The 25,122-nt window shown below is 46.3% G+C and overlaps 1 protein-coding gene across 1 annotated transcript in view; it reads right to left on the minus strand.

Annotated features, from left to right (window-relative positions):
• Positions 1-4,234: 4,234 nt before the first annotated feature.
• LOC140418023 (uncharacterized) overlaps positions 4,235-25,122 on the minus strand; it is a 33,068-nt gene continuing 12,180 nt past the window's right edge. The window contains exon 2 of the mRNA XM_072501453.1: positions 4,235-9,204. Within this exon, the coding sequence (XP_072357554.1) occupies positions 8,180-9,204 (1,025 nt within the window). The 3' untranslated portion in view covers positions 4,235-8,179. The remainder of the gene's footprint in view (positions 9,205-25,122) is intronic.

Raw genomic sequence — 25,122 nt, forward strand, 5'->3', positions numbered from 1 at the left:
CTGGTTGAAGATCTTTCCACAGTCAGTGCTCTGGAGCACTCTCACTTCCCTGTGTGTATTTCACTGCTTTACCATTCACACTCCCATTTAACATGTTTCAAACTGACAGAACAAAAAAATCACTTCTCCAAGATAAAAAGACCGATGATATTCACAACCTGAGAAATTGAATGAATCAATCAGACCCTGCCTACATTTGATTTAGTTTACAGTCTGTAAAAGCTCCCCTTCTAAAATGCTACAAAAAAGGTCATTACAGTCAGTTGCATTCAGTTCACAGCACTCTCGCCTCTGAATCACAGGTCCCGATATTTATATCTTACTCAAGGATTTGAGCATAAAAACCAAGGATGACTACTGCAGTCTGGAAGGAGAACTGCAATGTAGAATTTCAGATCAGGCAGGGGAGTTATTCCTGGTGTCCTGGCCAATATTTATCTGGTAATCATCAAAGAAATTATTTTGGTGGAATCCAGATGTTTGTCTCTGATGCCAACACAACTGCAGCAAAAATAGATGACAGAAATTCAGAATACAAAATTCTACTTGCCATGAAACATCCTTCTCCCTCTCAAACTATAAATCTCTGCCCCCTCATGCACTCCCGTCTCACTATTTATTTTAACACTAATTCATCCCACTGTTCTCCTGCTTTTCCCCAATTCTCCTCCCCTCAAGATGCTGACTCTGGCAGAGTTTCACTCTCACCTATTGTCCTCCCCAATATGTCACCCAATTGTCTGAATCTTATCCTTAAGTTAACAAACTGTTTTGCTAAGGGGAGAGGCATGGTGGTGCAGTAGTTAGCACTGCTACCTCATGGCGCCAAAAGAAGTTTGCATATTCTTCCCGTGTCTGCTTGGGTCTCATCCCCACAACTCAAAGATGTGCAGAGTAGCTGGATTGGCCACGCTAAATTGCCCCTTAATTGGAAAATGAATTTGGCAGCAGTGGTTAGCACTGCTGCCTCATGACACGGAGGACCCAGTATCGATCCCATCCCTGGGTCACAGTGTGTGTGGAGTTTGCCCATTCTCCCTGTCCCTACCTGGGACTCACCCCCACAACTCAAAAAGATATGCAGGGTGGGTGAATTGGCCATGCTAATTTTGCCCCTTCGTTGGAAAAAAAGAATTGGGTACTCTAAATTTATATTAAAAATTGGAAAATAAATTAATTGGGTACTTTAATTTTTTTTTACATTTACCCACTAGTACTTTGTGCCAGGATGAGGTTACTGCCGCCCACTCCTCCTCGCTTTTCATCCCAGTCCCAGTAATTTGGAGACTGGGCTCAGTATGGGTAATGGCGACCGGAGCTCCCACAATCCCGTGCGCTTGAGAAACCGCTTTATCCGCAGCGCTGGCGGGGAGCACGGGACTGCGCATGTCCAAGGAAGAGGTCAGTTGCACACACAGAAAATGGCTATTCCATTGGGCATGTGATCCGCTCTTGAGGTCAAAAGTGCATTCGTGGCCACGTGACATGGTGCCCTGTGTCTTTATGCGGCTGGCAACCAATGGGAAGAGTTGAACGATCGGAAGGACTCTGCTCCTCCGCCAATCAGAGCTCCCCCATTGTCTCAATGCAAGAAGCTGGACATGGAGGTTTCTGCCGAGCAAAGCTGTTGTTCCTCGAATGCTGAATGAGCTTGAACTTCACACAGACTAAAACTTCCTCCTGTATCCAACATCTAGGGAGCAAAACTTTCTTTTCTCCCCCTTTCCATTTATTTTCTCATTCTGATCTTCAATTGGTCACTTGCAGCAAATGAAGAGAAAGGAAGTGAATTCAGGGAGAGTGCATACTCTGGAAAGCTTGGCCCAGGTCTCTCTGTCTATGAAAGACATTGACATCCTTTGCTTCCTCAGCTTGACACCTTTATTTGCCTGGCTAAAAGGATGGTCTCTTTCCTAAAGTTCACAATTAAAGGGCTGGTTTCCCCAGGTGAAGGCTGAACATTTAAGGGTACAGTAAATTATATCGGCCAGAGAAATGTCCAGTGTTGTTATATGGGGAAAATTAGATATATTATTTATGGTTCTGTAAAGTACATTTATTATTATTTCTAGTCTTGTAATATTGTACTGTAACAATGTTTTATATTTTCAGTACTCTCTTACCTCAAGAGGATTGTTAATCTCTGGAATTCGTTTCCCAGAGGAACCAGTGCAGTCTGGGGGTCATTGAATATATTCAAGGATGAGCTAGACAGAATTATTTTTTAAAAATTCTAAGTGCCCAGTGTTTTTTTTTTCATTTAAGGGCCCCTTTCCCTTGGACATGTGCAGTTCCAGACCACCCACCCACATGGCGGATAGAGAGGTTTCTCCAGCATGGGGGGATTGTGGGAGCTGCGCTCGCCATTACTCGTCCGGAGCTGAGTCTCCAATCTCCTGGGACTGGGATGAAAAGTGAGGGGGTGGATATTGACCCCAACCTGACAAAAAGTACATGTGGGTAGTTTCATAGAATTTACAGTGCAGAAGGAGGCCATTCGGCCCATCGAGTCTGCACCGGCTCTTGGAAAGAGCACCCTACCCAAGGTCAACACCGTCACCCTATCCCCATAACCCAGTAATCCCACCCAACACTAAGGGCAATCTTGGACACTAAGGGCAATTTATCATGGCCAATTCACCTAACCCGCACATGTTTGGACTGTGGGAGGAAACTGGAGCACCCGGAGGAAACCCACGCACACACGGGATGTGCAGACTCCGCACAGACAGTGACCCAAGCCAGAATCGAACCTGGGACCCTGGAGCTGTGAAGCAATTGTGCTATCCACAAGGCTACCGTGCTGCCCCGTTGCTGGATTTGATTGTGATGTCCCCCTGTGATGATCTCTGTGTTAAGGACAGGAAGCCGTGAGCGTGAATCTGTCAATCAGCATCTTCAGGAGAATTGGGAGGTTGAATATTAGATACAGCAGAGTGAGAATGGAGGGGAAGTGTGTGGAACGGAGATGTACAGCTTTTGGGGAATGAGTGTTCAGAAAGTCTGTTCTGAGTTTCTATCCTGTGCTGACAGTGATGTCTTTTGTAAATTGTTTTTCTAGAATATTAAAAGAGGAGGAATTATAGACAGAAACCTCAAACATCATGTCTTGATCTGCCAGAGTCACTTGATTCCTCGGGGAACACACACCCGAGAGAGAGTGTTCCAGAGCACTGACTGTGGAAAGAGCTTTAACCAGACACGCAGCCTGACAAAACATCGCAGCTCTTACAACAGGGAGAGACTGCTGATGTGCTCTCTGTATGGGTAAGGCTTCACTTGTCTAACCTGGAGAGACACAAGGAGACCCAAATTATGGAGAAACAGTGGAAATGCTGGAACTGTGGGAAGAGATACAGAGCCCCATCTGCACTGGAAGTTCATCGACGCATTCACACTGCGGAGAGCCCATTCAGCTGCTCTCTTTGTGGGAAAGGATTCAGTCAGTCATTCACCCTGCAGACACACCAGAGAGTTCACACTGGGGAGAGGCCGTTCACCTACTCTCAGTGTGGGAATGGATTCACTCAATTATCCAGCCTGCAGAGGCACTAGTGGGATCACACTGGCGAGAGGCCATTCATCTGCTCTCAATGTGGGAAGGGATTCAATCAATTATCCAGCCTGACGTCCCACCAGCGAGTTCACAGGAGGGAGAGACCGTTCACCTGCTCTCAGTGTGGGAAGGGATTCTGTGTTTCCTCGTACCTGCTGAGACACCAACAAGTTCACAATTGATTACAGGGGTTAGATTCTGCTGCTATTATTTCTGCTCTCAACTACATCCAGGACTGCATTTTGTTCATTCTGACAGTTGGTCAATGGGGAGGGTCGGAGGGTTTCTTTCTGCTGAACTGGCCTTCTCACGACTGATGCTCTTGAGCCTTGTGGCAAATTTCATAAGGATCACAGAGTGAAAGGGTGTTTGGAAGGTAGATGACAGATAGTTCCTGTTTCTGTTTGGAACCCCTAAAGAATGCAGGTTTAAATGAAGATAGGCTATGGTGGTTACATGGTTCTGTCTCAGAAGGAAACTGTCAAGCTATGAAGGGCAAGTTGATTGGGAAATTTCAATAAAATGTGTAATGATACACAGGCAATCACATTTAAGGAATTATCACATATTTACATAAAATATAGATTCCCTTCAGAAACAAAAATCCAACAGGAAAAGTGACGCAACCGTGACTATCAAGAAAAATTAAAGATTCCACTGGTTAAAGGAAGAGGCTCATTGATAGATTACAGATTTATTGCTTCACTGATTTATTGGTACTTTTAAGAATTAATGCAGTATAATTCTTAAATTCAGTATACATACAGACAGAAAATGGAATATCCACAAGGCAAAGTCATTGTTTCAGATAAAAATATGAGAATTGCTGCACAGGAAGTTAATTATGTGTCAGAATCTAACACGGTTTCAAGAAAAGTTGCAGAAAAGCCCTCGTAGTGAATAAACCATTTTTCTACAAATACATTTAGTAATGAAAACGAATTGCAGCCTCAGCAACAGAAACATTTACAAAATGTAGCAAAGCCTGAGCAACAAGCAACGTTAATGCAGAACACCTCATCTTCAGAGGATTGGTACACGTGGCGGGAGCATGTAGATATTTAATTAATTTGATAGACATTAATGAATCTTAAGTCATGACCAATGCCTGGGTAACAAATCATGCTCCAAGTGACAGAGAGTTTTTTGAATTAATCAGGAAGCCTCAGCTGAGAATTTGAAACCAATAAGGGGTTAGACCACTGATGAGAATTTCTTTAAGAATAAAGTTTCATGACTAAAGTTTGTTCTGTATTCATGCTTTAAGAAATTCTGAACCATCTATTGATTTCCTAATTTTTTCTCATGTTTTTGTTTAACTCTCTTCATTATGTTTTGATGTATTATTTGATCTGAATTTTGATTTATTTTTATTAAGAGAATCAAGGTGGATAATTAGCAATAAAGTTGTATTTTTGGACACCTCTAATCAACCAGAACGTGGGATCATTTTTGAAGATAAAATAAGAGATCTTATCACTCATATAGGATGATAATGGCGTAGTGTAGGTTAGATGGCTTTTGTTTCGGTGCAAAATCGTGGGCCGAAGGGCCTGTACTGCGCTGTATCGTTCTATGTTCTATAGTTGCCAAAATAAATGTCACCCTGAGGACTGGGAACTTGTTTTAGAATTCAGCAAAGGACCAAGAAACTGATGCAGAGAAAATAGAATCTGAGAGCAAACTGGGGAGAACTGGAAAAGCTCCTGTAGGAATGTGAAAAGGAAAAGATTTGCAAAGACCAATGTGGATCTATTCCAGACAGAGACAGGAGAGTTTATAATGGGGAATAAGGAAGTGGCAGAGAAACTAAACAATATGTGTCTGTCTTCACAGAGGAAGATACAGAAATCGTCCCAAAAACATGAGACCCAAGGGACCAGTGAGCACGAGGAACTGAAAGAGATTAGTATTAGTGAGAAAGTAGTATTGGAGAAATTAATGTGGTTGAAAGTTAATAAATCCCCAAAAGCTGATGTTCTACATCCCAGAGTGTTGAAAGAGGTGGCTGGAGAGATAGTGGACACATGGGTGATCATATTTCAAAATTCTATAGATTCTGGAATGGTTCCTGCAGATTGGAAGGTGGTAAATGTAACCCCACTATTTAAGGAGGGAGAGAAAACAGGGAACCACAGACCCATTAGCCTGACATCAGTAGGAGGGAAAATGCTGCAATCTATTATAAAGGATGTGATAACATATAAATTAGGAGCAGGAGTAGGCCACTCGGCCCCTCGAGCCTGCTCCACCATTCAATAAGTTCCCGGCTGATCGGATTGTAACGTCAACTCCACATTCCCACCGACCCCCCGATAATCTTTTACCCCCTTGCTTATCAAGAATCTATTCAACTCAGTCTTCAAAATTTCAAAGATTCAGCTTCCACTGCCCTTTGAGGAAGAGAGTTCCAAAGACTTCCAACCCTCTTAAGAGAAAAAAGTTCACTGCCTTAAATGGGCAACTTATTACTTTTAAAGTGACTCCAATTTCTAGACTCTCCCACAAGAGGAAACATCCTTTCAACATCCACCCTGTCAAGGCCCCTCAGGATCACTTCAATGCCTTTTCCCCCACACTGTCCCCGTATCCCTTTGTGTTATTGGGCTTTAGAAATCTGTGAGTCTCTGCTTTAAACACACTCAGTGACTGAGCTCCCACAGCCCTCTGGGGTAGAGAATTCCAAAGATTCACAACCCTCTGACTAAAGAAATGTCTGCTCCGAGACCCGTCCTAAGTGGCTTCCCCCTTATTTTGAAATTTTGTCCCAGGGTCTAGACTCCCCAATCCAGGGAAACATCTCACCTGCACCTCCTCTGTCTATTCCTTTATGTATTTTATAAGTTTCAATTAAATCCCTCTCATTCCTTGAAACTCGAGAAAAAAAAGACCTAGTATCCCCAATCTCTCTTCATAGAACAGTCCTTCCAAACCCAGAACAAGTCTGGTGAAACGTTGTTGCTGTTCCTCTGTGGCAATACCTTTCCTAAGGTAAGGGGAGTAAAACTGGACACATTACTCCAGCTATGGTCTAAACATTTCATAATGATCGATGTCAAGGCCATCAGACGGTATTCATTGAGGCACGTTGCCTGGTTCTTCTTTGGCACCGGTATGATGGTGGTCTTCTTGAAGCAGGCGGGAACATCAGAACGGAGTAGGGAGAGGTTGAGGATGTCCGCGAACACACCCGCCTGTTGGTCAGCGCAGGATCTGGGTGCATGGCAGGGATCCCGTCAGGACCTGTCGCTTTCCGAGGGTTCACTTTCAAGAAGGCCAATCTGGCTTTGGAGGCTGTGACGGTGGGTATGGGTGTGTCCAAGGCTCCTGGGGCAGTTTGTTGGTTTCCTGCTCGAAGTAAGCATAGAATGCGTTGAGTTTGTCGGGGAGGGCTGCGCTGCTGCTGAAGACTCTACTCGGCTTTACTTTGCACCCATTATGTTATTTAAGCCTTGCCACAACCAACGAGAATCCATGTCGTTAATCTGTGATTCGAGCTTAGTCTGGTATTGTCCCTTGGAGTCCTGGTGTGGTCTCTTGGAGTCTGTGATGGCTTTGCGGAGATCATACCTAGATCTCTTGATTAGGTCAGGGTCGCCTGTCTTGAACTCCTCAGACGTGCCCTTCCGTAGGGAGTGAATCTCCCGATTAAACCATGGTTTCTGGTTGGGTAACGTACGTACTACCTTCTTTGACACACAATCTTCTACACACTTGCTGATGAAGTCTGTGACGGTGCTGGCATACGTGTTTAGGTTGGCTGCTGAGTTCTTGAATATGGACCAGTCCACTGACACCAAGCAGTCGCGTAGGAGCTCTTCTGTTGCCTCGGACCAGCATTGCACAATCTTCTTAATCGGATTCTCCGCTTCAGTTTCTGCTTGTTTGTCGGGAGAAGGAGCACCGTCTTGTGCTCCGATTTTCCGAAGTGCGGTCAGGGGATGGATCGAGAGGCGCCCTCGATGTTTGTGTAGCAGTGGTCAAGGATGTTGGGGCCCCTGTCGGGACAGGAGATGTATTGGCGGAATTTTGGCATTACACCTGAGGTTGGCCTGGTTAAAGTCCCCGGCCACGATGAACAAGGCCTCCGGGTATTCTGCTTCATTGTTATTTATAGCGGTTACAATTCATCAAGCGCCTTTTTCACCTCCGTTTGGCGTGGGATGCAGACCGCCGTGATGATGGCAGAAGAGAATTCCCATGGAAGGTAGTATGGACGGCACTTCACAGTCGGGTATTCCAGATCGGGAAGCAGGAGTTCGCCAGGATCGCCATGTCCTAGCACCAGGAGGAGTTGATGAGAAGACAAATCCCTCCACGCACTTCAGTCCTGGATGTGAACAGCAGGAATAACAGCAGAATCTAACCCATCATCACATGAGAACCATTTGGTGTCTCAGCATGTTGGACGACTGAGTGAATCCCTCCCCACAGTGAGAGCAGGTGAATGGCTTCTTTCCAGTGTGAACTCACTACTGTCTCCGCAATGTGGATGATGTTTCAAACCTCTTTCTGCAGTGAGAGCATCTGAACAGTTTCTCCTTAGTGTGAATGCGCTGGTGGGACATCAGTACCAGAGAGCTTTTAAACCCACTCCCACAGTCAGAGCATTTAACGGGTCTCTCATTGGTGTGAGTGACATTGTGGCTCAGCAAGTGATGACCGAGTGAAGCTTTTCCCAGTCAGAGGGGTGAACAGGCTCTCCCCGGTGTGACCTCGCTCGTGTTTCATCAGGTTGGATGAGGTTCTGAACCTCTTTGTGCAATGAGAGCAGCTGAACGGTGTCTCCTCAGAGTGAACGCGCTGATGGGACATCAGTAGGTGTGAGCTTTTGAAACCCCTCCTGCAGTCAGAGCATTTAAAGGGCCTGGTCTTGGTGTGAGTGACATTGTGTTTCAGCAGGCTGGATAATTCAGTGAATCCCTTATCACACACAGTGCAGATGAACGGCTTCTCCCCGGTGTGAACTCTCTGGTAGGTCTGCAGGTGGGATAACTGAGTGAATCCCTTATCACAAACAGTGCAGATGAATGGCCTCTCCCCAGTGTGAACTCGTTCGTGTCTCCTCAGGTTGCTAATGACAGTGAATCCCTTTTGACACTGAGAGCAGGTGAAAGGCCTCTCACCAGTGTGAACTCGTTCATGTCTCCGAAGGTTGCCAATGTCAATGAATCCCTTTTCACACTGAGAGCAGGTGAAAGGCTTCTCTCCAGTGTGAACTCGTTCGTGTCTCCGCAGGCTGCCACTATCAATGAAATCCGTTTCACAGTGAGAGCAGGTGAACGGTCTCTCTCCAGTGTGAACTCGTTCGTGTTTCCGCAGGTTGCCAATGTCAGTGAATCCCTTTTCACATTGAGAACAGGTGAAAGGCCTCTCTCCAGTGTGAACTCTCTGGTGGCTCTGCAGTCTGGATAACCGAGTGAATCCCTTCCCACAGTCAGAGCAGGTGAACGGCCTCTCCCCAGTGTGAACTTGTTCGTGTTTCCGCAGGTTGCCAATGTGAGTAAATCTCTTTTCACACAGAGCAGGTGAAAGGCTTCTCTCCAGTGTGACTGCGTTGATGCCTTTCAAGCTCGCACGGGCCTTTGAATCCCTTCCCACAATCCTCACATTTCCATGGTTTCTCCATGGTCTGGGTGATCTTGCATCTCACCACGTTGGACGATCAGTTGAAGCCTCATCCACACACAGAACACCTATACAGTCTCTCCCTGCTGTGAATGGTGTAGTATTTTTTCAGGCTGTATCACTGGTTAAAGCTCTTTCCACAGTCAGTGCTCTGTAACAGTCTCACACGGGGTGTGTGTGTGTCTCAGTGCTTTTCCAGACACACTGATGTTTAAAATATCTTGAAGCAGACAGAATAGACAAACATTTCTCCTTCTAGATTCAAAGGCCGATGATCTTCAGTTCCCAAGAATTGAGTGACTCAGTCAGTTCTTGACATGATATTTAGTTTGAGATATCGGCCTCAAACTCCTCTCGTTCTAACTTCCTGCAAACAGATTTTACAATAGTAATCATTGTCAGTACAGGATAGAAATTCAGAACAGACAATTCTAGTTTATATCGAACATTCTTTCCTATCTCTTTCCCTGAAATGCTCTAAATCTCAATCCCACACACTCTCCCTCCATTCTCACTCTGCTGTGTCTAATATTCATACTCCCAATTCTCCTGAAGGTGCTGATTCAGGCTGATTGAGAGATCCAAGCTCACTGCTTCCTGTCCTGGACACAGAGACCTGAAAAACTTCATGCAGGCTGCCAGACAGATATATGTCGATATTACTGGATGAAAAATGTATGTAATATACAGACTGTATTCAGTTACTTTCCCTCCCAATTTTCCCGAAGCTGCTGATCAACAAATCTAAACTCACTAAAACCTGTACAAGAGTAGAGAATCTCCATGTAAGTACATTTACTGATTAGAGATGGGGAAAGTCTGAGGAAAAATTTTATTTAGTCATGGAGTGGTCATGACAGGGAACTCACTGCCCACAAGGGTTGTGGAAGTTATTGAGATGATCAATAATTTAAAATAAAATAGGATGGTCACTTGAAGAAAATAAGCTTGCGGGGGAACAGGGATATCGAGGGGGAATGGGACTGACTGGATTGCTGGACAGAGAGTCAGCATTGACTTGAGTTACCAAATGGATTCTGTCAGTGCTGCAATGACTGTATGACTGGAAATATATAATGTAGGTACAGTACTATTTACAAAACTAGAAATAATAATACATGTATTTTATTACAGAACCATCAATATCTATAATACATACCATATAACAACACTAGACATATCTCTGTCCGATATTAAATTTTTAAAAATTAATTTACAGGATGTGGACAATGCTGGTTAGGCCAGCATTTATTGCCCATCCCCAGTTGCCCTTGCGAAGTAGTGGTGAGCTGCCTTCTTGAACCGCTGCTTTCCTTGAGGTGTAGATACATCCCGTGCTGTTTTTTTTTTTTTATAATTTGTTTTTTATAAATTTAAAGTACCCATTTCATTTTTTTCCAGTTACTGCAGTGTATCTTGTAGATGGTATACACGGCTGCTGCTGTTTGTCGGTGGTGGAAGGTTTGAATGTTTGTGGAAGGGGGTGCAATCAATCAGGCTGCTTTGTCCTGGATAGGTTTGAGCTTCTTGCGTGTTGTTGGAGCTGCACTCATCCAGCAAAGTGGAGTGTATTCCATTACACTCCAGACTTGTGCTTGTAGATGTCTGGTGGGCAGGCTTTGGGGCATCAGGAGGTGTGTTACTCGCCATAAGATTTCCAGCCCTTGATCTGCCCTGGTAGCCACAGTATTAATATGGCTAGCCCAGTTCAGTTTCTGATCAATGGTAACCCCCAGGATGTTGGTTGTGCGGGTTTCAGTGATGCGAATGCCACTGAATGTCAAGGGGTGGTGGTTAGATCCTCTCTTGCCAGAGATGGTCATTGCCTGGCACTTGTGTCGCGCGAATGTAACTTGTCACTTATCAGCCCAAGTCTGGATATTGTCCCAAGTCTTACTGAATTTGGACATGGACTGCTTCATTATCTGAGGAGTTGAGAATGGTGCTGAACATTGTGCAGTCATCCGCAAACATCACCACTTCTCACCTTATGATGGAAGGGAGATGATTGATGAAGCAGCTGAAGATGGTTGGGCCTATGATACTGCCCTGAGGAACTCCTGCAGTGAAGTCCAGGAGCTGAGATGGTTGACCTCTATTACCACAACCATCTTCCTTTGTGCCAGGTATGACTCCAACCAGTGAAGAATAATCCCCTGATTCCCATTGACTCCAGTTTAGCTGGGGCACCTTGATGCCATACTCAGTCAAATGATGCCTTGATGTCAAGGGGAGTCACTCTCACCTCACTTGTGGCATTCAGCTCTTTTGTCCAAGTTTGAACCAAGGCTGTAATGAGGTCAGGAGCTGAGTGACCGTGGCGGAACCCAAACTGAGCATCCAGGAGCAAGTTATTGCAGAATAAGTGCCACTTAATAGGACTTTTGATGACTCCTTCCATCACTATGCTGATGATGGAGAGTATTCCGACAGGGAAGTAATTGGCTGGGTTGGATTTGGCCTGTTTACTGTCCCCTTAAATGTCAGCCATCTCCTGGAGAAACGAGCCCTTTAATTGTGAACATTAGGAACAGACCATCCTTTTAGCCAGACAAATAAATGTATCAAGCTGAGGGAGCAAAGGATGTCAATGTGTTTAACAGAGAAAGAGACCTGGACCCAGCTTTCCAGAGTCTGCACCCTCCCTGGATTCATTTCCTTTCCCTTCAGTTGCTGCAAGTGACCAATTGAAGGTGAGAATGAGAAAATAAATGAAAAGGGGGAGAAAAGAAAGTGTTTTACTCACAGTTGTTGGAGACAGGAGTCTGTGTGTAGCTCAAGCTCATTCCGGGTTGGAGGAACAACAACTTTGATCAGCAGAAACCTCCATGTCCAGCTTCCGCATTCAGACACTGGTGGAGCTCTGATTGGCGGTGAAACAGAGTACTTCCGGTCCTCCAAGTCTTCCCATTGGTCAACACCTGAGCGGAAAGGTCCGCGGAATGAGCTTCCCCGCGCATGCGCAGCTTCCCCACACCCTGAGACATGCGCAGTCCCGGGTCATGGGATGGGGACACCACGGACGGCTGGAACTGTCAGGCGGTTGCCTTGAAACCGTCTCGAGGAAGTGTTGGGGGGGGAGGAAACAGAGGGTGGGGGCGGGGGACGCGTGTCTGAGCGCAGGCGTGTGCGCTCTGATGCAGTGACGTCACCGCGGAGCGGATTGATTCCTATTGGCTGATTTAGAGAATGAGCTCTTTTGGGATGTCATGATGTGGAGGTTGAACAATGGGTTTCAGACTAAAACTTCCTCCTCTGGACAACATCTGGGAGCAAATCAATGTCTCCCCTTTCAGAAGTTCATAAATATAGGAGCAGAATTAGGCCATTTGGCCCATCGAGTCTGCTCGGTCCTGGCTGATCTCATCCTGGCCTTGTCTCCACCGTCCTGAGAGTTCTTCAGAACCCTTCAACCCAATTAAAAATCTGTCTAACTTCTCCCTAAAATTACTCACTGTCCCAGCACCACCACACTCTGGGGTAGTTTTGTAAGGGCCACGAAGAATCCAGCACGAGTTTTAAGGATACAAAGTAATAACATTTATTTACTATAACAATATATACATAACAGTAGGAGTAACTTCCCTTGCTACCTTCTCCTTCCTGCTGGCTCCTGAACTGGCCAGCTTATTTATACTAGGAGTTTCTCCGCCCCCTCATTGGGGAAGTTTATACTCCCACAGGATTGTGGGATAGTCATTAGTCCCCAGCCAATCGTAAGTAGGCAGGTTATAACAGGTAGTGAACTCCACAGATTCACAGCCCTTGGGACAAGCCGTTTTTCCTCAACTCTGTTTTGAATAGGGCAGCACTGTGGCCCAGTGGTTAGCACTGCTGTCTACGTTGCTGAGGACCTGGGATTGTGATATAGTTCTCCTCGTGTCTGCGTAGGTTTCACCCCCACAACCCAAAGATGTGCCGAGTAGGTGGATTGGTCACACTAAATTGCCCCTTAATTGGAAAAAAAATAATTGGGTACTCGAAAAAAAAATTGAAATTAAAACTGTTTTGAATTTGCCACCGCTTATCTCGTTCTGGAATGCCCCACAAGAGGCAGCAGCCGCTCCAAGTCTAATTTATCTTTCCATTTCTTTTCTCATTCTGAGGGGTCATTGGTAACTTGCAGCAACTGAAGAGAAAGGAAGTGAATCTAGTCTGTATGTTCCACACATTTAGTGTTCAGTAATATAGACATATTTATGTCTGGCAGTCTGCATGGAGATTTTCAATCCTCTCCAAGATGGGAAGCAGTGAGCAGGGATCTGTCAGTCAGCCTGAATCAGCACCTTTAGATAATTAGGAGGATGAATATTACATACAGCAGAGTGAGAATGGAGGGAGGGTGTTGGATGGAAACTAGAATTGCCTGTTCTCAATTTTCGTTTGTAAATTCCTTTTACAGGATATTAGACGAAGATTTGCAGAAAAAAACCTAACGCCACTTCAGGATTTGAAATTAAATGAAATGAAAATCACTTATTGTCACAAGTAGGCTTCAAATGAAGTTACTGTGAAAAGCCCCAAGTCGCCACATTCCGGCGCCTGTTCGGGAAGGCTGGTACGGCAATGAACCATGCAGCTGGCAAGCCTGGGTCTGCTTTAAAAGCCAGCTATTTAGCCCAGTGTGCTAAACCAGCTCCTAGCCCCTATTTGGAAGAGTCACTTGGTTTATCGGGACCTGAATATCATCAGGAGAACCATCACCGCAAAAGACACTTCTGGGATGAAGGTTTGCCAGTCAGGCAAAGGAATAGAATGGAAGTAAACACAGGAACGAAGAATCACATTGGGCTGGTTCCAGGGGAATTGAGTGACAACTTCAGCGATGTAACCATGTTTGATTGTGTGAAAAGTAAAAGGGCTACATTCTATTTATAGTTTAAGGGATACGTTCCCTATAAAAAATAGTGTTTAGGCATTGTTGCTTCTCGTTTGTTTGTTGCAGTAAAAGTCATAAAACCTGAAGTTTTTGTCTTATGACTCATTAATTTGTTCACTGGGTTTAGAATTTATCTTTTAAAATTCCTGATCTTTTCAGAGATCTTACACAGTTGGTTTTGAGTCACAAGTTTCAACTTCCCATTTAAGCCTCAGGCAACTTGCTATCTCTCTGTTGCTCATGACAATGACAGCCCAGTAACAGAGCTGAGGGCTGGAGATGCTGTGACCACTTGGAGCTGGAATCAGTAGAAAGAAGAACCATAGTTTCTGGTTGAACTTTGTGTTTGCTGTCCGACCATGATGATATATCCAATAGCTAACCAGGTAAGATGTTGTGATGAGGGTTTATGAAACAGACCTCGGGTAGATGAGTTCAGTGAAGCTGTGGACTTGTCAGCTGTACAGCGAAACTAGGCGTCCAACAGCCACAGAGACCTCTAATATTGCACACTGGGTTTAATCCTGTTCTGTATTAAACAGACCTAGTTGATACTGGGTGATTGTGATATAGTTACTCTGACCCTTTATTCATTCAATTCCAAAAGTGAATAACATTGATTCAAGTACAGTAACTACCTTGTCAATCTGTCAATAAAGTGGTGTCAGTTCATGCAGATCTGTGTCTGAACTGAATTCCATTACTTATTTTTGTTACTGACTAGACTGTCTCTCTCTCCTCTCTCTCTCTCCTGCCTCTCTCAGTCTCTGGTGTTCCTCTCTCTCTGGTGCCTCTCACTCCCTCTGCTTCCTCTCTCTCCCTCTGTCTCTCTCAACTGCCTCTCACTCTCTCTCTTCAGTGCTTAGGAAGGTAGGTGGGATAGTTTCCTTTGGTAGCCGAGGGCTGAGATTATGAGAACAGAGAGATTGTGCTGGAACTGCATCAAACACCAGTTAGACCACAGCCATATTACAGGAAGGATGTGATCATCCAAGAGAGACTGCAGAGGAGATTTATTTAAATTTAGAGTGCCCAATTAATTTTTTCCAATGAAGGGGCAATTTATTGTGGCCAATCGACCTATCCAGCACAACTTTTGTGTTGTGGGGGCGAAACCCACGCAAACACAGGGAGAATGTACAAACTCCACACGGGCAGTAACCCAGAGTCGGGATCGAACCTGGGACCTCATGCTGCCCGTTGCAGAGAAGATTTATGATGATGTTACCAGGGATGGAGAATTTTAACTATGAGGAAAATTTGGATCACCCCAGTGTGAATTCGCCGATGTACAGTGAGTTGCTGAATCTAGTCCCACAGTGAGAGCACCTGAACGGTCTCTCATCAGTATGAACAAGCTGATGGGACATCAGTTCCCCAGACGTTTTATAGAATTTCCCACAATTTAGACATTTGAAAGGTCTGTCTTTAATAATAATCATCTCTATTGTCATAAGAAAGCTCACATTAACATTGCAATGAAGTGAAAAGCCCCGAGTCACCACATTCTGCCGTCTGTTCGGGTACATGGAGGGAGAATTCAGAATGTCCAATGTACCCAACAGCACGTTAGATAAACTCGGTCAGTTCTCACCGGAACGATGGAGGTTGAGAGGCGAGCTGATAGACGTTTACAAGATGATGAGTGGTATGGACAGAGTGGATAGTCAGATGCTCTTTCCTAGGGTAGGAGAGTCAAGTACTAGGGGACATAGGTTTAAAGTGCACGGGGAAAAGTTCAGAACAGATGTGCAAAACAGGTTTTTTACACAGGGTGGGAAATATATGGAACGTGCTGCCTGGGGAGGTGGTGGGAGCAGGTACGGTAGCGGCATTTAAGGGACATCTAGATAAATATATGAATAGGGTGGGAATGGAAGGATTATGGACTTCAGAAGTGCAGACGGTTTTAGTTTAGGCAGGTACCATGGACGGCGTAGGCTTGGAGGGCCGAAGGGTCTGTTCCTGTGCTGTATTGTTCTGGGTTTTTTTAAATTTAGAGTACCTAATTCATCTTTTCCAATTGAAGGGCAATTTAGCATGTTCAATCCACCTACCCTGCACATCTTTTGGGTTGTGGGGGTGACACCCACGCAAACACGGGGAGAATGTTCAAACACCACACGGACAGTGACCCAGAGCTGGGATTGAACCTGGGACCTGGTGCCATGAGACTGCAGTGCTACCACTGCACCATCGTGCTGCTCTTGCATATTGTTCTATGTTCACCTCTTTCAGGACTTGTGGGAGGAAACCAGAGCACTCGGAGGAAACCCACACAGACACGGGGAGAACGTGCAGACTCCGCGCAGACAGTGACACAAGCCGGGAATCGAACCTGGGACCCAGTGCTAACCACTGTGCTACTGTACCGCCCCAATATGATCCCACTAGTATTTCAGCAAGGCGGATGCCTGCATGAATCCCTTCCCACAATGAGGTGAATGGCCTCTCCCCAGTGTGAATTCGCTGGTGGACAGTGAGTTGAGATGATCGCCTGAACCCAGTCCCACAGCGAGAGCACCTGAACGGTCTCTCATCAGTGTGAATATGTTGATGGGACATCAGCTCCCAGGAGCCTTCATTACATTTCACATAGTCTGGGCATTTAAAATGTCTCCCACCATTGTGAACATGTTGATGGTACATCCGTTTTCCAGAGCTTTTAAAGCACTTCCCACAGTGCAGACATTTAAAAGATATTTTGTCAGTGTGAACTCGCTGGTGTCTCAGCAGGGTGGATATATGAGTGAATCCCTTCCAACAGTCAGTGCAGGCAGATGGTCTCTCCCCGGTGTGAACTCGCTGCTGTTTCAGTCGCTTGGATGAAACAATGAATCCTTTTCCACACACACAGCAGGTGAACAGCTTCTCTCCAGTGTGAACCTGCGATTGTGTCAGCAAGTTTGATGACCAAGTAAATCCCTTCCCACACACGGAGCAGATGAATGGTCTCTCCCCAGTGTGAGTGTGTCGATGAGTTTCCAGCTCAGACGGTAAACCAAATGCCGCCTCACAATCTCCACATTTCCACGGTTTCGCGCCAGTGTGAATGCGCTTGTGACTTGACAGGCCAGACGATTGGCTGAAACCTCGTCCACACACACAACACATCTATGGTTTCTCTCCACTGTGAACGGTGTTTTTTCCTTCCATGTGAATCGATGGAATTCCCTGCCCAGTGAAGCAGTTGAGGTTCCTTCATTAAATGTTTTCAAGATAAAGATAGATAGTTTTTTGAAGAATAAAGGAATAAAGGGTTATGGTGTTCTGGCGGGAAAGTGGAGCTAAGTCGACAATACATCAGCCATGATCTCATTGAATGGCGGAGCAGGCTCAAAGGTCCAGGTGGCCTACTCCTGCTTCCAGTTCTTATATCCTTATATTATGTTCAAAACCTGTTGATATTCAGTAACAATAACTTAAGCCACTCCGTCAGATCCTGATGTGATGTTTCCCAAATGCAAACCTTCCCCTTCCAATATCCTGTGAAATCAGTTTAGACAGAAAAAAAGGAGTGAGAGAAAATGCAGAAGAACACAAAGGTGGGTTGTGAAATTGAGCTGAAATCTGGTCATTTGTGAGGCTGGCACTAGGAAAAGGTGACCTTGAAAACTGCCAGATTTTCACAAAAGAACAACTGATTCACTGATGTCGTTCAGGGAAGGGAATCTTCCACAGCTCTGGGCCAGAAAAATTTCAAGCCTCTGTGGGGGGAGGAGAGTGAGAAAAGATTGAGAGCAGAGGTGGAGAAGGAGAGGGAATTTCTCTTTCCAAAATCTAACCAGAACATTGACAGAATCTCCCAAACCCTCAACCTTCGCCTCCTTGAAGGACCAGGATATCGGGTCTGTGAACACCATCACATCCAGGTTCCCTTCCAAGGCACACACAGTTCTGACAGTAAGTAATGGGTGAGCAGAAACCTTCTCCACTTCAACATTGGGAAGACATTGCGTTCAGCCCCTGTAACAAACTCCATTTATTAGCCACTGACTCCATCCCTCACCCTGGTCATTGTTTTGAGATTGAGGTTGAAAGAGATTGTCCAAATGGTTGGTGTGATATTTGACCCTGTGACTTGCTCTCAACCACATATTTTCATCATCTTGAAGACTGGATTCCACCTCAGTAACATTGCCTGACTCCAGCCAAGGCTCAGAGCATCTGTTGCTAAAACTCTGATCTATTCCTTTGTTACCCCTGAGAGATCTATGCTCCTCGAATTGATACTTCCTGAATATTCCTAATTTTATTTACTCTGTCTTAGGTGGCATCACCTGAAGGTGCCAAGACCACAAGACTTTGTAAGGTGCACCTTGTCCACCACCTTCAGCGGTATCAGCCCCAGCCTCGCACACAAAGTTGAGGCGTTTAGCCTCCGCAGCACACACCCTCCTCCAGTGCCACACCCAGCTTTTCCTCCCACTTTGCCTTAACCCCTCCATGGACACCCCATCCTCCTCCAAAACCCTCCTGTAAATCACCGAGACGACCCCCCCCACCCCCCCTCCCCTCCCCTCCCCCTGTCTGTTGACAGCACCGCCTCCAACAGCGAGGAGACAGGCACTATTCGGAAGGTCGGGAAGACCTTCCTTGCAAAGTCCAGCACCCGCATATACCTAAAACATTCTCCCCATGCCAACCCAAACATCTCAGTCAGCCCCTCAAAGCTCGTAAACTGCCCTTCCAGAAACAGGGATTCTATAATTCTAACTTTTAAAGAATATTTTAGAGTAGCCAATTATATTTCTTTTCCAATTAAGGGGCAATTTAGCGTGGCCAATCCACCCAACCAGCACATCTTTGGTTGTGAATATAATTCTAACTTAGGGTGACCACTCGTGTGCCCTTCTGAACTTAACTTTACCCCTTGTCATGTCAGCAGTCCCTCCTTGGTGCAATATGTAGATAGTCCAACGAGGGCAAGGGCAGTACTGGATCTGGTATTGGGGAATGAGCCTGGACAGGTGGTTGAGGTTTCAGTAGGGGAACATTTTGGGAGTAGTGAGCATAATTCCATATGTTTTAGGGTACTTTTGCCACAGATTTTTGGGCACATAAGGCAGGACGTCCCTTGAGGTAGTAGGATCCAGAGAGCAGGATTTACATCCTTTTCTTTCCTTCCCTGCTTCCTCAAAGGGTGACCCAGTTTGATGGACAGGTTGTCTCTATTCGAAACAATGGGGGACAAGCTCCACCCAGCTCTGAAAATATTGCCCCCAACGTGATGGTGGCCGCACATGCTCAGTGCTGCACATTGCCCCCAATAAAGATGGTGATCATTAACCGGGACGACCTAAGGGATCTTTGGCCCCGCTCAGTACAAATGGGATTGATGAGTTTTTGAGGGAGTTTGTAGATCACACAATCTGTATAGAAATTGTACCGTCCACACGCCAGCTCCATCATATGCTCCAATCTACGATTTTCCGCTTACAAATTACAGATCCGAGAAAAAAAGCATCTACCCCTCGCCATTTCCCGCATTACGCATGCTTCATTCACTGCCCCTCATTCGCTCCGATTGGTTGGAGGACCAGCTGCTCCCCTACAGTCCTCCAGTCCCGCCCCCTATTACTAGTGGTCCGGAGCCGCCTTCAATCATTCCCCTGGGCATTGTGATCTGGAGCATGCGCAGTGCGGTTGATGAGGTGAGACAGTAGCACGCAGACGCAATGCTATTGTTCGTCTGGAGGAGAGTCCTTTGCCCCGTGGAAGCAAAGTTAGTGTCAGGGAAGATCCGCAAACCCTTCACAATCATTGTCAGCTCCCTGGTTTGCAGCTGCGGGGCTTCTCCCTCCTAGGAACAGGCCCAGGTTAAAGGTCACCATCCTGCTTCAGCGACTGGAGGATGGTTCACATCAGAGGATTGGGGAGGGGGGAGACAATAAATAAGAGCTCACACTTTGCACTCAAATCAATGAGGACTCTGATCTCTGGAAAGGAAGGAAGCCATGGGAGGTGGGCGGGGAGGATTCACAAATACCTGCTGGAGGCCCCAAACCACCAAGAAGAACCCACAGATCCTGATTTTGCAGCTCCCGGGGCTTGTTTACTTCAGCTGAGGCCGTCTTGTTGAAACAACAGAGTGGGCGGAGCATCAGGATTCCAGTGACCAGGAGAGAAAATTACCGATTTATTCTCACTTTACACAGAGGGACTTGAGAACTGAACCCAGCCAGAGTGGAGGGAGCGGGTAAACTGTAAGGAAAGGAATTTTGAAGGTGGTTTGAAAGGTTTGGCAGACTGACAAACTCTCATGGTGAAAATTAAACGTAATTGCATGGGTCTGCGTGAAGAGGTGGGCGGTGTTGGGTGGGCTGCTGACAGAAATGTGAGGCCAGGGAGGGGGTGGTTGGCTGCCAGAACGGTTGGAACAGAGTTCTACATAGGTCCAGTTGACGAGTCAGACACCCAAGCAGCAAATCTCAGTGGATTCACATATGGCCCATAAAATTTAGGCTGGTTTGTCACCCTGGGGTTTGGATTCCAGCATAGGGCGGAGAGAGAATGTATGTGATGAGGATTTACTGTTTCGCAAAAACGAGTGTAGAAAACCTGTTCCATACAAATGAGAATTGTCTCTCCTTCATTTTTATTCGGTATTGACAATGATGATGTTTAGAAACTCTTTTTATGGGAAATTTGAGATCTACAGGTGTGAAATCGTCCAACCTGGAGAGACACAAGGCCATCCACACCATAGACAAACCAAGGAAATGCGGGGCCTGTGGGAAGGTGCAGCCAGTTAAAATGGCTAACTCCCGATTTAGAATGGCTAACTCCCGATTAAAATGGCGAACAGCAAAGGCTGATGGGAAAATCAGCCAACAGGACAAAAATGAGCAGCTGCAGGTTAACTGTGTATTCACCTCTGGGAAGGCCAGACAAGATCGATACCAGTAACCATCAGCACAACAAAACACCAGCCACCTGCATATTAATGAGCAATCCCCGGGAACAATATGCAACAGTTAGACACACAAAGCCAACCCAGACTCGTCGGCGCCAGCAGAAGCCTACACAAAGGGAGGCGAATGACCACCTCAAGACAGCCCATCGATCAAGGAATCGCTCCAGCATTGGAGAAAATCGAACCAAGTGATTGGGACAAAGTCCAATCACTTGGAACCAGGTACAGGGTCCGCCCCGAAAGGCGGGAAGCTCCTGGGGACTATAAGAATCAAGCCCAAGTTCAAATCGGCCGTTCTGCTTCTTCTTCTTCTTCTGGACCGGGTCACTCAGCAACGCGAACCAACCCTTGACAGTGACCGGTCCAGCCACCGCTGATACATCCAGTAAGTCTTACTTCAAAGCTCACAACGAGATAGGCGCTCCTAGCTTTCAATCTGTACCAGCTTCGTATCCCGCAGGCTCAGAACCCGAACGAAAAGCCATTCGTTTCCCTGACCTGGTGGGCCAGTTCCAAGTTAAGTATTGGCCTGTTAGTTGTAGGAAGTAGCTTAGACGTAAAATTTATGCATGAGTAGTGATTACTGTGTATAATAAATGTGCTTTGATTTAAATCTTACTAAGCGGTGTATTGGATTATTGATCATTACTCGTACTTGAACCACGTGGCGGTATCAGAAAGATACCTGGCGACTCAAGAGCAAAGGTGATAGAACAGAGCAATTAAACTAAGGCAAAAGTTAGCAACATTATTTGGCGACATCCTGACGGGACCCGATCTAGAAGTGGAAAACCACTCCGGGAGAACCCAAGATTTTGAATTAGAGATCTAATTGGAAACAGAAAACCACAAGTGTTCAAGTAGTTCTGATCAATACTCATAATTCGGAAGTGTGTGTCTGCATGCGTAACTAACAGGGCTATAAGGTAAAACTGATAGATTTTTGTTGCGTCAAAACTGTCGGAAGTTTGTACATCGGAAAGTAGCGAAAGCCGTACTCATATTTACAGCACCGCCTTAGCTCCCCTGTTCCAAATTTAGAAGAAGCATTCGGATAGGAAAGATGGCAATGCAGGCAATGCAGCGCCTAATGAACCCTGAGGAATTTGCGGTCGCAGCGACCAGCAGCAGTAGAGTGGGACAATGTCCCATTTGGGAGGAAGAGATCAGGAAATATCTCAAAGGGAAAGGATGGCCCCTTTGGAATGAATTCTGTGACAACGAGGAATCAGGCCCCGGGTGTATAGGACATACTTGGTGGGAGAACCTGAGCGAGATCCACAAAAAGAGCTTAGGGAAAGCTCGCAAGCCGATGGCAATCATGTCCTGCTTGGCATAATTGTGAGGCACAGAGGAGGTCGTCAAGACGCTCCGCAAAGAAGTTGAGGGCATACATCGAATGAGTAAGGTCGATGTAAGCGAGGTAGAAAAGGAGAATTTAGACTTGAGAAGGAAATTGGCAGCAAAAGATGTCGAGGTGGATGACGCCAAAAGGGCTCACCAGTCTTGTCTGGCGCACTTAAGCAGCTTCCAGTCTCAATATGAAAAGGCCTATCAGGACACGCAACGTGCAGTCCTGGTACGAGAAGAAACGGAAAAACAGGTAGAGACATTACAGAAACAGTGTAGTGACCTCAAGGCAGCATTAAGAGCACTCCATGCTGCCACCACAGAACAAAGACAAAGCACATTAGACCATGCGAAGTGCCGGAAGCAGATTGCAGAGCTGCAATCGCTGCGTTCTGTTCAAAAAGGTGTTCAGGAAACCTTTGGGGAAAAATTAGATCAGGAAGACGGCCCTGATTGGGAAGAGTTGAATGAAACAGCACAGAGATATGTTCAGGGAACATGTGCGCAGGGAAAGCCACAAAAGAGAAAAGCGCCCCAACCCCCCACACAGCAGATACTTCACGCTCCGATGAACCCAGTCACCACACACCACACAGCCACATCGGCCGATGCAGAATTTCAATATTCCACCCCCTTAACAGTGACCCAATTACGGGACGCGTGTGATAGGATCACACCGTTCCTCCCCACCTCAGACCCCCACCATTTCTTTGCCACAGTTAAGCATCAGGCGACCATGTGTGGCCTGGATGAGCGAGAGCATGTAAAGCTCACCGTTTTAAGTTTAGACCCGTCAGTAGCAGCAGCCTTTCCCGAACCACAGGATGTAGGAGGAGGCACCCTTGCAGAAATGCATACCGCAATCCTGGATGCGATCGGGTATAACCGGGGTGACCCCATAGATGGCCTCAACAAATATAGGCAAAAGAAATCCGAGCACCCCACAGCGTTCGCTGGACGCCTGTGGATTCACTTTGCAGCAGTCTTTGGAGACTTAGACCGTGCCCATTTGTCCCCAGACAACATGGCCAAATGGACCCGCACCCTTATCTCCCATGCCACAGAAACAGGACAGAACGCTTGTACGAGTTATGATCCCTCAGAGGAGGCCCATAATGAGAAGTGGGTAGTGGAAAGATTGTCCCGCGCTTGGGAGCAATCTGTTCAAAGTAAACCCGCAGTTAAGAATAGCGAGGAAAAGCAGGCCGGCGCAGATATGCAGGCAGTAAAAACACACCAGAACCCCGCATGGGTGAATGAGGGAAAGAACAGCCACTCACCCAAGTCACAGGAGTGTTACAACTGTGGACAGTTGGGACACTTCGCAAAAGAGTGCAATGCCCCTAAAAAGCCACAGAGAGCCCAGCAGGTGGGCACTCTGATTAAGAAAAAGACAGAGCCCAATCATAGCGTTCAGATCAGACAGACTTGACCGGAACGGACTGACGGTGTACGGGCTCCCCCAGTTGGGTCTGCGACACCCTTTGGGATAGGTCCTGATGACCGGGAGTTGCAGCAAAAATTCGGGGGCAGCCCATCGAATTTCTATGGGACACAGGAGGGTCCTGCACCACAATAAATTCCTCCACCATGTTCCATAAAGACACGTGGCCCACTACAGTCACTATCACCCTCAGTGGCTTTACAGGCCACTCACAGCAGGGACACATCACAGCCCCTGTACCCATTCAAATCGGTAACATCACCACCAAGCGCCCCGTGGTTTTAGTTGACCTGTCCCACACAGCAGAACACATCCTGGGAATTGATTTCATGAATTCCCATAATCTTTCATTCGATCCAGTCAACCAGTGTGTCTGGAAGATGGCAAAATCCGAAAGAGCCCCTGCAACGCACAACATAGGAGAGTACATGAACAAAATTAGCGCCGTAGGCGAATTTTGGTTTAACCCGACCACGCTTAGCACGGACAAGCAGGTTAGGGCAGTTCTGCAAAATAACAGGGCAGCATTCGCGACCCACAAGCACGACTGTGGGCGGATGACTGGCTCCGTACAAGTAACAGGACCTGACCCTAGACCCCCAAAACAGTACGGTTTTCCCCAAGCGGCAGAGGGAGAAATCTCCAAGATAATAGACAGCTTATTAGAGCAGGGCGTACTTAGATCAGTAGCCTCCACTAATAATGCCCCGATTTGGCCAGTGAGAAAGCCTGATGGATCATGCCGACTGACCATCGAGTACCGGGAACTCAACAAAGTCACCCCCGCAGCAGCCCCCACAGCAGCAACAAGTCCCGAGACCATGCTCAAGCAGGGACTCAATTCCCGGTTCTTCACGGTTTTGGACATCAGTAATGGATTCTGGTCCATTCCATTGGCAAAGGCGTGCCAGTACAAATTTACCTTCACTTTTAAAGCACAGCAGTACACGTGGACATGCCTGCCACAAGGCTTCCACAACTCCCCCTCCATTTTCCACCGACAGCTGGCAAATGGTTTAGCCAAATTCTCTCGCCCCGAATGTCTGGTACAGTATGTAGATGACCTTCTATTGTGGACAGACACCAAGGAAGAGCACATCGAGCTTCTGTCCGAACTCCTGGAACTCTTACACTCAATCGGTTGTAAAGTCAACCCCAAAAAGGCCCAGATTTTGGAAGAAAAAATCTTCCAACAATTATTTGGGAACAATTATCACACATGGTAAACGCAAGATCGAGCATAAAAGAATTGACTCGATCGCTAAATTGCCCCTTCCCCAGAACGTTTCAGCCCTCTGGTCGTTTTTAGGACTGGTTGGCTATTGCCGAAACCACATTGATGGTTTCGC

Source organism: Scyliorhinus torazame, chromosome 5 (genome assembly GCF_047496885.1).
Source record: "Scyliorhinus torazame isolate Kashiwa2021f chromosome 5, sScyTor2.1, whole genome shotgun sequence".
Lineage (NCBI taxonomy): Eukaryota > Metazoa > Chordata > Chondrichthyes > Carcharhiniformes > Scyliorhinidae > Scyliorhinus > Scyliorhinus torazame.